Raw genomic sequence first — 13235 nt, forward strand, 5'->3', positions numbered from 1 at the left:
TGTCTCCTCCGAGTCTCTGGAGGATAACGTGGGCTCTAACATCAGCTTCAGAAATGTCTAATTGCAAAGTTCAGACAGATCTGTGTTTCCTCAAGTACCTCAGCGTAAGTGAGCTGGGATTCTACAAGAGGTGCAGCAGGTTACGTGGAACAAGAAGAAAGTTACTGAAACCAAAATCCCTCTTTCTACCCCCTCTTTCCCCTCCAGCAACAGCAATCACAGCACTGTGGCCAGAACCCCGCAGTCCAAGCGAAGGCTGGAAGAAGAGCAGAATAGCAGAGCCATGGAACGAGTCACTGCTCCTGCTCTCGCAGGTGTGGCTTCCATCGCAACGCAAAATTAAGCCAGGACTGGGAGTGACCAAACAAAACCAGCCACGGGCCTGTCAAGGGCACCAGATAGATCTGGCCAAGCCACAGAGTGCTTTAGTCGCAAACAGAAGAAAAGGAAACACCTAACGCAGACCAGCTACCGTAGATTTACAACAGTGACCGCCCTTTCTGCTTCGGGTAACAAGGTGTGGAAAATCCACCACCAGCAGCAGGAAGCAGAATAGCAGAATTCAGCTGCAGAATGGATTCTAGACCACCTCCAAAGCAGTACTGGGCAACGAGGTAGTAAAAAAAAAAAAAAAACCCAAAAAATCTAAATTTTTATTCGTCTCTCTCCTATCACAGTTATTACCAGACAGATTCCCTGAAGACACTTACCTCAATACAGTTCTGTGTGTTACCTGCGGGAAATCCACTCCTTGTCCACCCATCAAGCTATCACTGCTATTCACTTAGGACTATTAACAGATGTCTGAAGGCAAGTAAATGTAAATGAGGCTGATAACACAGAAGGATCTAATTCTACAGAAAACATCATGTAGAACCTGCAGTTTCATTCCCCTATAAGACACAGCACTACCTAAATCCATTAACTTCCCGTCGGCTGCTCACATCAGCCTCTTCTATTACTAATGTTTAATCCATTTACAAATGCTTGAAGGCCTAAATTATTAAAACTAAATTTGTCCTCTATTTGGGCAGAATGATTGTATAGGCTTCATGGAGAGCATCATGGCAGAGATTTGAATTCCATGCTTTCTACTCCTAATCATTCTGATTTCACAGGATGCCTTCAAGGCTACACTGCCTATGTAAGAAATTTACCTTTATATTACATTGAAATCATTACTTTTTTAGAAATATGCAGTTAGCTCTGCTGAACACTATAGTTTACGTCTTGATATAACTATTTTTAATCACAAAAAAACCATGAAGAGCACAAAAAGGAAGAAAAGTCTTACATTTCAGATAACAGAACTTCCAAGATAAAAAAAATATATTCTGAATAAACAAAAGAGAAATCACTGGATTTCTTTCATAAATTTCAATAAAATATGATCTTTTTCTGTGTACTTTATGCTTCTCCATCACTCAAATTTAACCTTTCTGTGCTTTTAGACTTTTTAAGAGCAGCTATTTGATAAATTACCTCGAATAAAGCTGTCTCCTCTCTTCATCCACCTGAAAGCGTATTTCTATTTCATACCCTTTTCTGAGTTTTTTCCACTCACTTCTGTTGAGCTTTGTACATCTCAGTTATGATATCGGTTGAATGCCAAATATTACATTTATATATTATTTCAACATAACACATTGAGTGTTCATGATATAAACACAGAGAAGGAATTCTATGCATAATGTCCAATGTATTTGTATTTAATATACGTGATTCCAACCACCAGCAGCTGGTATTACTTTGAGTTTATCTGCTTAGCCATTCTTTGGTAAGAGTTTATAAAGACTGAATAGTTGTATAAGAATATATAACAGAGCTTAATTTGCATTTCTAAGGAAGGAGCTCCACAATTTTTCTATTCATGTGGTATTTGGAAAACTTCTAGTAAGATATGCCATCAAAATATGATGCAATTTTGTATTTTCCAAAATTACTTAATACTGCTGCAGCTTTACTTAAAACAGCCACACCTAGACAGTATCACAGAAATTTACATTTCAGAATATAAAATTTAGTATAATTATATGGTACATAAGTCATACTTTTTCAATAAAATTTAAGTCTGACATGTTACGTTTGACGGATAACTGAAGAGTGTAACAATATGGTTCCTTTTCTGTTAAAAAAAATGGCTCAGTCTATATGAACAGTTCCCTTCAGATCCCAATCCCTGGCCCTGTGCCCACGTGCTCTCGTAAGCCTGCTGGAAGAGTAGGAGAGGATGCTAAAGGCATTCTTTTGGCTCCTTTCTCAAGAGAGTATAAAATGTTCTGGATTCGTTTCTGATTTTATCCTTATGACCCTCCTTCTCCCAGTCCTTGAGAAGTCTGTGTTCTTCTTCTTTAGGCAGCCCCCTCATTGTGTCCTTCATGTTTCTATTCACATCATCTCTCTTCTCTTTGCATTACTTGGACTGCAGCTTGCTAACCAATTAGTCACATTTGGAGAAAAAGACGCACTGACACTTAACTACTTAGTAAGTATCACAGATTGCTGTGTATAAACCTTCTCACAATCATAATATATGTAGGTATATATAAAAGGTATCATCTATTTAGTCATTTAAATGACTGCATAGGTCAAAGTTAGGAGGGCCTTAACATTCTTCCCCTTCTCAGTCTAAAATACAAAGCTACTAGAAATGCTCTCTTGAAATACTATTAGCAATCCGTCCTTCCACCTCCTCTGAACAATACTTTTTCTATCAAGGTGCCACAACTGCATACGGTAATTGCATTATTTCCTTAGATGCAAAAATAAATGCTGCGTTCATACATATCACCACTTGACCAGCTTCCCTGCAGTTTAAACAACGCAAACACAGCACATCTCTAATTTCATTTTATTAATATCTTCAACTCCATTTTTCCAAGACATCCTTTCAGAACATTATTGTCATGAACATCTAAAAAATTATTTTCGTGCACGACACTCATGCAAATTGTTTGACCAAAGTTCTACTCGCTTCAGTTGTCTGTTTTATGACCCTGCTATAAAACTCTGTGGTTTTAATTTAATGAATTCCTGAAGGCCCATCACTGCTCAGATATGAAAAACTATTATTCAAAACATGCAGAGAAGACAGCCCAGAGTCTGAGGCTCAAAATGATCCATTTTAATGATTGAAAGGCTGAAAACTCACAACAAGGCTTTACGCTGCCTAATGACTTTGCCTGCCTTTCCACATCCTGAAGCCATGACTACAAAGTATCCCTTCATGGTATGAGCAGAATTAAATCAAAATTTTGTCCAAATTTACAGTATTCAAGCTCACAGTTAGGGCTGCTGCATTGCCTGAATACGATTGCTAGAAGTACACGGTAATTTGTACTAGAATTTTGAGATGTGTCAATTTTGATGAGGTGACATCAAAACCAACTATGATTCTTCCATAATTCTATTTCACCAACTGGAAACCAAGAACTGCAGTATAAGTGCAATGAGTGTCAAAAGAGATAATCATCACTAAAAATGTATCTTTAAGGACAGATTTTTAAAATATACAATAGAAGGTAGCCAGCAGACATTTGAAAACCCAGAGTCTCTATTTGTGACCAAAAGTTTACTTCATCCAAATCAGTAATTTAATCCTTAATACTGGCATAAAAGGCACAAAAAGGTACGCGTTAACTAATAATGTAAAATTCTCAACATCTTATCTTATTTCAAACCAATCACATACAGTGTAGGATACATTTTTTGTTTAATCTTATGAACTACTAACAGTCAAAACTTCCAGACAACATATACAGAAATTAATACTAAAGGCATGTTTTAAGCTATGGGCAAATCATATACTCTCTTGTGATGTGATAGCGCTAACACGCATTGCAATTTTTCGTGTTAAGCACATAAAAATCAAACTATCAGTTATATTACAGAGGCAAGTAATATCATCCTCTTTATCAACACTTAGGAAAAACAAATAACAAAAAATAACAGAGAAAAGATTAAGCTTTGAAAAAAAGTAACTCTGCCACAGCGTGAAACCTTTTGCAATGCACGCTCCCATTATCTAAATAAAACTGGAAGACTTGTACGCTGCCTGTGAGGTCAATACCACTGAAGATACCAGAAATAGAAGCTGTGATTAGAAATGACACGGAGAAAGATATCATTTGAAAGGTCTCACTAATCTTATTCTTCTCTACCAACAATATTTTAATTTCTTTCTCAAGACAGGGGTAATACTATGAAAGAAAATAATTCTTTTAAACATGCATGTGTGCAGGATGGTATTACTATTTTTTTTAGATATTTACACACAATATTTAGAACCATAGAATCATTTAGGTTGGAAAAGACCCTTGGGATCATCGAGTCCAACCATCAACCCCACTCTGCAAAGTTCTCCCCTACACCATATCCCCTAACACCACATCTAAATGACTCTTAAACACATTCAGGGATGGTGACTCCACCACCTCCCTGGGCAGCCTATTCCAGTGTCTGACCACTCTTTCTGTGAAGAATTTTTTCCTAATGTCTGTCTAAACCTACCCTGTTGCCGCTTGAAGCCATTCCCTCTTGTTCTATCACTAATTACCTGTGAGAAGGGACCAGCACCAACCTCTCGACAATGTCCTTTCAAGTAGTTGTAGAGAGGGATGAGGTCTCCCCTCAGCCTCCTCTTCCTCAGACTAAACAGTCCCAGCTCCTTCAATCGCTCCTCATAAGATTTATTCTCCAGGCCCTTCACCAGCTTCGTTGCCCTCCTCTGCACTCGCTCCAGCACCTCGATATCTCTCTCGTATTGAGGTGCCCAAAACTGGACACAATACTCGAGGTGTGGCCTCACCAGTGCCGAGCACAGGGGGACAATCACCTCCCTACTTCTGCTGGTCACACTATTTCTAATACAAGCCAGGATGCCATTGGCTTTCTTGGCCACCTGGGCACACTGCTGGCTCATGTTCAGCCGCCTGTCAATTAGAACCCCCAGGTCCTTTTCTGCCAGGCAGCTCTCCAGCCACGCTGCCCCAAGCCTGTAGCGATGCAGGGGGTTGTTGTGGCCCAAGTGCAGGACCTGACACTTGGCCTTGTTGAAACTCATACCATTAGCGTACGTAGCATATTTTGATTCTGTCTATTTTTTCAGTTAATTTATATATTTATTATACATAAAATTATTTTTAAGAGCTTTTAAAGATAATTAGAAAACAAAGTAAAAGCTGATGGAATCTCAGAGAAACCAAAAGCAAGTACATGCCCAGAGCAAATAAAATCTTCTGTTATAATAGCTACGCATAGTGTTAAAACTCCCCAACCTCTTACTTGCCCAAATCTACATATGGATGTTCAGGTTTACTTCAAAGTGATCTACCACCTATTAGTTGGGTTGGAATCAGTAGCTCAGTAAAGCATACGTCACTGACAACTCATGATCCACCTCTGGAACATTATCTTCAGATACAGAATGCACATAGTGATATTGTATGAAAAATGCAAAGGAATTAAATTAGCTCTTGTATTTGTATAGGCATATTTGTGTGTGCACATCTACAGGTGCACATCATCAACCATGTAGGCCTCCCCAGAAAAATAGCATGTTCATAGATTACCTCAGCAACTTTTGGAGGGACTCCATCACCAAGAACTTCCCTGATGAAGCACTGTTGAGTCATATAATAGGAGAGTCCACAAGTTCTCTTGAAAGCATCCTTCAGTCGCTTTAGCTCTATGTCTGTAACTGTGTTGAGTGAGAAGAGAGGAAGAAAAAAAGATTTGGTCAGTAAAGATACTGTGGAAATGTAATAGCTAAAGGACTCTCAAAATCCAATACATCTTACATTTACCTTTACAATAAAAAGACAGAAAGAAATTAAATGCATGACTTCACCTAAATAGTGGGAAAATTGGACTACTAGAAAACAAGATCTAATAATTTAATCTTCCCCAAAAAAGAGAAGTGAAGCAGACCTGAAGTCAACATCAATGATTACAACAGTTCACTGCCTGTTTTCTCAGACTACAATAGCATATTATAATTTGTTCTAAATTAAGCACCATTACTGTCACACAAAAGAAAAATAATCTAGCTTTATGATCAATTTTACATTGCACGCAAACCAGAGAAACGATCTGTAACCAACAGTGGTGGATATTATTAAGAGTAGCTCCAGCAGCACGCTTCACGGAGTTTCATCTAGCAACCACTCTACTCTTCTGTATAAAAAAAATATTTAATCACCACTTACGTGCTCGTAAGACCATACAGTGAAGCATGAATTTAACAGGATTACTACAGTTAAACTTTGGACTAAATGTAATTCTTCACCTAAGATTTTCTTGCACCGTCAAAATCTGATTGCCAGCTAAAACCTGTCCAAACTTGTTCACAATCTGTAAACGTGAAGAGTTTGATGACATCCTGTTTATACTTGCACAAGCTTCCTGAAAAGCAGTCCCTGCTTTCAGATTTTACAAGCATAAAGCAACTTTCTATCAAAGTGTTTAAGTGAAGTATCTTGCTGAACAAAAAACATCCTTTGTCAAAAATTAAGTTGCAGAGAGTAACACACCATGACCTGGATGACACGTAAGTTACCATGTAGTGCAGGAAGAGCTATTTACCATCTAGAAGCCAAAAGAAATGATGTTGTACATGATAACTATGGCACTGTATTTATAGTAAGGCATTTTCCTTACCCAGATATAACAAGCCAGACAGAAACAACACTTGACATGGCCAAAAGCTTGTGAAGCCTTTTGTCAGCCAAAATAAAACAGAACACTTGAGAGCTTAATCCAACTCTCTTTAAAACTTCTATGTTTCAATTAATTCATTCATCAAAAGAAAAATCACTCCTTAAAAGTAAATCACATCGAAACATTCTTCCCTAGTTTTAATCCTAGTCAGCATTGAAACAAGACTAGTGATTTCATTTAACAATTGTGTGTAAAACCAGAAATTGGGTCATGTTTCTTTTCAAAATTTATTACAAATTCTGGGTACTTTTGACAAGGAAAATTTCAAAGGATTTAAGAAATAAACCTAAAGTGTGACCCACACAGCACTGGTTCTGTCAATTAACATGGATTTGGCAAAAGACATACTCAAGTTATCATCACCACGTATCTTGTTTTAATGAAACAAGCACACTTTAATTATACGGCAGAAGGATGTTGGTATAATACTGTTACCTGGCTTATATGGTGTTTAAATTTCACTATTTCATATTAACATCTGTCCATAGAGTTATTTTCTTTCTTTGTGTCTTTACGTGTGATGTTTAATGAATGCGCAAACGCTGTTAGGCACACCAGCTAAAGTTTTCTTCCAAGATTTTTCCTTAGCTAACTGGAAACAGACCCTCTGATACAATATTTACAACCTGATGCAAAACTCTACACACTCTCCAGCTCTTCAGAATCACGGAAACAGGAAGCAAAATGAAGATTCCTCAAAGAAACTGACCCTCATGCCACAGCCTCTCCTCCAAACATGTGCAAAAAATTAAGAGAAGTGCTTCCCATTAGAGAGATGCCTCACCTCGTCTCCTCCACACCTCCTATGCACAACGGAACTACAGCTAATTTTCAGCCAACAGGAACAACTCCCACCACGTTTAATGAGCAAAAGCTTGGGATTGCTAAGGGGACAGAAAAAGGGGAAGCTACTGGCTTCATTATTTTGGCAAGGTATAGCAAACAACCTAGATCCTAGACAAAATCTAGCTACAGTTCTTTGATGAAAGTATTTTAATTTGTTGTATTTTTTATATGCATGAGCACACACACACTTTTATTAAAAATAGACTCTGCATTCTGATTTCTTCTCCTCCTCAGTTAATTTTTTGGAACTCCTCAGCAGTTAATCCAACCTGGTTTGCGATCATTTGGCAAAAATTTTATACACAAACCAAGCGTTAACTAAATAGATGCTTACAGCTTTACAAATATTATAATGGATTTTCAAGTAACCTAATGAATGCTTACTGCAAAAATAAAGTTGAAACATACACAATATATACAGGGACTTAAATAGCACTGTGTCATTATCAACGTCTGCAGGTTCAGTTTCCTGACTGCAGAGAAAATTCAAATCATTTTCATTAAAAAATTACAAAATATCTTTTTTCCCAGCATTCATTTCTCATGACTGGTTTGTGTCCCTTGTTCCAGCTAGTTAAAGTTTCTCCGCAGCACGGGGAGAGGAGGGAGGGAGCACAGCGCTGCGTCCCGGTTGCACTGACAGCCCCCACGTTCCCAGGCAGAGCATTTTCACCCAACTCCGGGCACCTTCCAGCTGCCGTCACCACTGAGCCCTCTTACAGCAAAGCTCTTCTCAACAGGGACACCACGACAATCTTGCCGAGTTATACTTGTGCGCTATTTTCTTGTTAGGATTAATTAAAGGAAATACAACAGCCCATACTGATGTAAAACTTCCAATCACTGTTAATAGAAAATTTTATTAACCCAATAAATGTGAACTGACTATATCTAATAGGCTAGAATATAAAGTTATTTCAGTCAGTCAAGTACTTTCCTAATCAAAAAAATTTTCTGGCCATTCCTTTATGAAATTTACCTGTATTAACAGAAATTAAAGCAATTTGTAATCTGACAACCTTAATTGCAGACCACATTAGTACTCCAGAGATATTTTATGTATCACCTTACATCCTTAAGTGCATGAAACAAGTTACATGTTTCTAGGAGTCACCGAAACGCAACCACCTCTCTGGTGACAGAGCTGCATAGAGCGGTATTTCTTGTGTGAAACTCCGATGTAACAAGGAGCAGTGAATTAATTTAACCCCGGAAGGGTTGCTGTTTTTCAGTTTCCACTCGAAGCAAATAGGTCTCACTGTATCACAAATTAAGAAGACAAGCACAGCAATGAAACTGGGGCCAACTACATCTTGGAAATACACAGTACGCCCAAGAGCATGGCAGGCAGCAGTTATTGGTACTTCCTTGAGCACCTACGACTGCCAAGAGTGTATTTCAGGCAGTGTTCAGATATACAAAAATCCCATATGTACCCCATGAAACACAGAAGTGGCTGGGGTCCTGCTGCAGGACGGGTTGGCGAGGAGAAGATTGGGAAGAAAATAGTCAACCAATACTACTAACACCTTCAAAAAGAACTGTCAGCATATCATTTAATAGTGGATGATAAATGGACACTGCCAACCCATGTTACGTTGCGAAAGCAAGTTACTAGTGCTAGAGACCATGTAATACTATTGTTTGCATGCAGAAACTACAAAACAGGTCATGGAATTACAGGAAAGGTAATTCCATTCCTTCCCCAGGACACATTAAAATGACAGATGCTGGCCATTTAAAATCATCTGCAAAGCTTTGTAAAAATAAGTTCATTACACATCTAGATCCAGGCACATGAAAGTACTACTGAAATAAGCAGAGTATAAATCAAAGATATTATCAATGTTTACTATGAGTCTGTAAGACAAATAAAATATTTGAATACAAAATCCCAACACCAAAGTACCAATTATTCAACATAGAGATAGAACATGATGGCATGTTGAGAGGAAATAAAATTAAGTCTTAAATTATGAAAGTAACATTTCCAGAAGCAATACATCTATTACTATAAAAACTGGAACACTCACATACCCACAAGCCACCTTTTTTTCCTCTCAATTCCACAAGTCCCATGCAGGAAGCATCATAGACCATGGAGATATTTTTAATCCCACCTTTAGACGCAAATTTAGTTAACAACGCTGTTTCCTACACTGACTGAAGTTCCTTCATTAAGGATATTCACTGTTTCCAAAAGCACAGTCTTACCAAACGCTTTCAGGAGACAGTTGTCTACAAACACCGATGAAAAGACCATTCACGAGCTGCTTTCACTACACAGACACTACACTATGGGATACACTGTTGCTGCATTCATAACCTGACAGTGAAAAACAGAACACGTAAGACTTCCCAAAGTAAGTTCACGGTAGCCAACACAGCAAAAACCATGCCAACTGCTCCTACCAGCAACAAGTGGCACAACCTCAATATTATGGCAGAGAAAGCAATGGAATTGGAACTGCACGCCTAATTCTTTACACTTCAAGACTATTGAAGCTAGCTTTTTATTGTGAGGTTCTAATTCAAAATAATAAAAACAATTTGCACTAGTTAGATACTGTATTCTAATTCTTAAAATCATATTTGCCAAATTCCAAAAACCACCATTGAAACAAATGGAAAAGTCACAGTTGTTCCATCTAGGTGACTTTTATAATACAAACCTCCTCAATGCTACCTTGGCTGGATGGCTTCCAATAAAGTCAAAGACACTGTAACAGAAGATTAGCGCTGCTTCCAACTCTGCAGGGAATAGCTGAGCTCCAGTTTGTTTAATAAAGTTTAAATGAAACCACGCAACCTCAGCTAAAAATGTCACCGCAAGTTACAGTAATTGTAACAAACCTTCAGCTCATTCAACTGCCGAGGATATTTTTAGTTTAAAAGCGTTACTTAAACATAATGCTGTTTATATTGATTTACAAGACTACTATTTTTTTCAAACTCACATCTCTCCACGTAATGATTTGTGTAGTGCATTCCAAAACAGTCCCGTGCTGGAAGCCACCCTCTTTCCACTGCTTTCATTCCACATTATTTATCACCGACTCATGCTGGAGTTTTCCTTTTAGAAAAAAAAAAAAAATGTATCTAAAGCTCAAACTATGCAAGCCTAGACGCCCAACTGCAGCCTTAAACTTCGTTTTGCCACCCACGTAAAACTGAGCTGGATTTCAGAGCGGATCCCCACCAGCTGTGTCACTGATAGAAACGGGAGCTGCAGGGAATCTGTCTCAGAAAAAAATATGCTACATTTATGTAGAAGCCTAATGTCAGATACCCACATTCTGGACATTAGATACAACTTTCCATTTGAAAAGGGAAAGCAGAAAACACAGCTGAAGTTACTCCCTTCCTCCTCATCCTACTTAAAACTCAGCACAGTGCATAGAAACAAGGGTAATTACCTTTAGTATTTACTGTCTAATACTCAAATTCTCAAATTTACATGTGCTCAATCAACTACTCTCAAATTTAAAGTCTGTTTTGTATAAAATTGTAGTCCAAATAGTATACATAAAACAATAATTTATGTATCACAATTTCTCTTCAGGCAACAGATAGCATTCTTTTTGCTTACCCATTCTGTAACTTTAAAATACATCTTTAGATGTACCTTAAGTTCTGTTTAACTAAACTAAGGTGGAGGAAATCAACCCTTACACTGGAGCTTTGGCAAGCTTTGCAGACACATTCTCTATTCATTTTCGAAAGTTTTTTCTTTCCACATCCTGTAGCACTAATGTCACCCCCACTTTCTCGGCTTTATCTTGGGAAGTTTTAAAATGCATTGTGAGTAATGTATGGTCCAACATACAGCACAGCCTCTGGCATTTCAAGACAAAGGTCATACTGAAAAGCACAAGACAACTTTACACAGCCAACACCCGTGCAAAACTCAGCAAGCTGGGAAGCTGTCTCAGCAAAAGTTCCTCTGCTATTACAAGACTGCTAGTGAAATTTATTAAGAGGCACCAATGAAAATATGACTACATAATGAAATACACCAAATATTGATACTTTTGCTTGTTTATTTCCTGTCCTGGGAAAAGAGATAGAAGAAAAATGGTTACATCAAAGCCAATTCCCCACTGATCACTCCATTGCATACGCCATCATACTTCCTTAGAGACTAATGAATCTTAGCTAAGGTTTGTACAAATAACTCAATGGTATGTTTTACTCAAATACTGCAATAAAGTAAAGATCTTCCTTAATTTTTTTGTTTTTTAATGATGCAACACTAGGAATACTATTGAGGTGAAGAATGTAAGAACTGGCACTCGCTACAGTCTCTGCCTGGCACCAGTAACTAACTTGCACCCAAAGCAAGATCGAACAGAGTAACTTATCTTCCCATCTTGCAGCATACGGCTGCTCTCCAATGCCCTTGCAGAGAAGTTTAAAGATTTACAGAGGCACTAAAGAGAAGCAACACCAAAATTTACAAGCGAGCACTGCTGGTTAAGATGCAACAGCTCACGCATGAATGTTAGGCATTACAAGAAACAAATATTCATTTTGAAGGGAGCTTGTCTAAAGGTTAAAAGAAGTGGTTAGTCAGGCTTAATGGATTTATTACAGCTTATATAACATAATTACTATATACCTTGCCTGTGACATGTGCAACGAGAGCGAGCACAATAAATGCATTTTAAATTCCTATTTAATATTTATTTGGAGAGTCAGACCAGCCATAAGAATGCCTTCCTTTACAATGCTTTTTCCCCTACCCTTCAAAATCCAAGCACAATTATGTAAAATGCTGTAGTAATACAGAATGAGATACAAAATGCAGCTTTGAAAAGCGTCCAGTTGTCTGTTGTAGGAAAGGATAAGAAAAGTACTGTAAACTACTACTATGGAGCTGCTTTAATCAGTGAAAAGGACAGAATCCCAATAGTTTAACTGAGGGTAGGTGGGGAGGTGGTAGTTTAACTGAGTTAATCTGCCATGGCTACTATCAACTGACAGCCAATTAACATAACCTATAACAAACTGGACACACAAAGCACATACCTGTTTTCTTTCCTTTCATCTTATTAGAGATATTAGTGACAGCTGAAAACAAATCAGTGATGTGGTAACAACTATTTACACCAGAATCACAAAAGTAACATGTAAATCATCACTTCCATTAGTATGAGTAGTAGTAACAGCACCAAAAAGCTGATAAAATCTTTATGCCTCAAAAGCCTAAAATATTTAATTTGGCTACATGAAAAGAAATTATTTATTCTAGTTTGCAGGAGACGAACAAAAAAAAAAAAAGCCAAATCAAGGCAGAAGACCACAAAGTATCGACAATGCTGAAAATCAAAACAGGAAACAAATTACTGCATAAGCAGGAAGAAAACAAATGGCGAGGATAAAAAGTTCAGTTAAGGTGAAGGGTCAAGAAACTTTAAGCTCATCTGATTTAAAGTATCTTACAATATATCTAGTAGTGCTGGTACTTTTTCCCGAATTGTAAGCATCAAAACGCCTACAATGCTCTACAAACAAAAAAAAAATCTGAATTTCCAGTGTCACTACTGGAAGAAAAAGAGCTTGCTATGTCAGTGCCTTAAAAAAAAAAACAAAAAAACAAAACACCCCTGCAGATCTCAAGTATACAGAACAAGCAATAATTTGCAACCATCAGCATAACACTGCATTTATTC

At 37.7% G+C, this 13235-nt stretch overlaps 1 protein-coding gene across 4 annotated transcripts in view; it reads right to left on the bottom strand.

The window, feature by feature from the left end:
• Positions 1-13235, bottom strand: part of USP32 (ubiquitin specific peptidase 32) — a 77639-nt gene that overhangs the window by 49638 nt on the left and 14766 nt on the right. For all 4 annotated transcript variants that reach the window (XM_063341240.1, XM_063341241.1, XM_063341239.1 and 1 more), the window contains exon 2: positions 5571-5698. In XM_063341240.1, coding sequence (XP_063197310.1) covers positions 5571-5698 — 128 coding nt within the window. The remainder of the gene's footprint in view (positions 1-5570; positions 5699-13235) is intronic.

Source organism: Chroicocephalus ridibundus, chromosome 7 (assembly GCF_963924245.1).
Source record: "Chroicocephalus ridibundus chromosome 7, bChrRid1.1, whole genome shotgun sequence".
NCBI classification, from domain to species: Eukaryota; Metazoa; Chordata; class Aves; order Charadriiformes; family Laridae; genus Chroicocephalus; species Chroicocephalus ridibundus.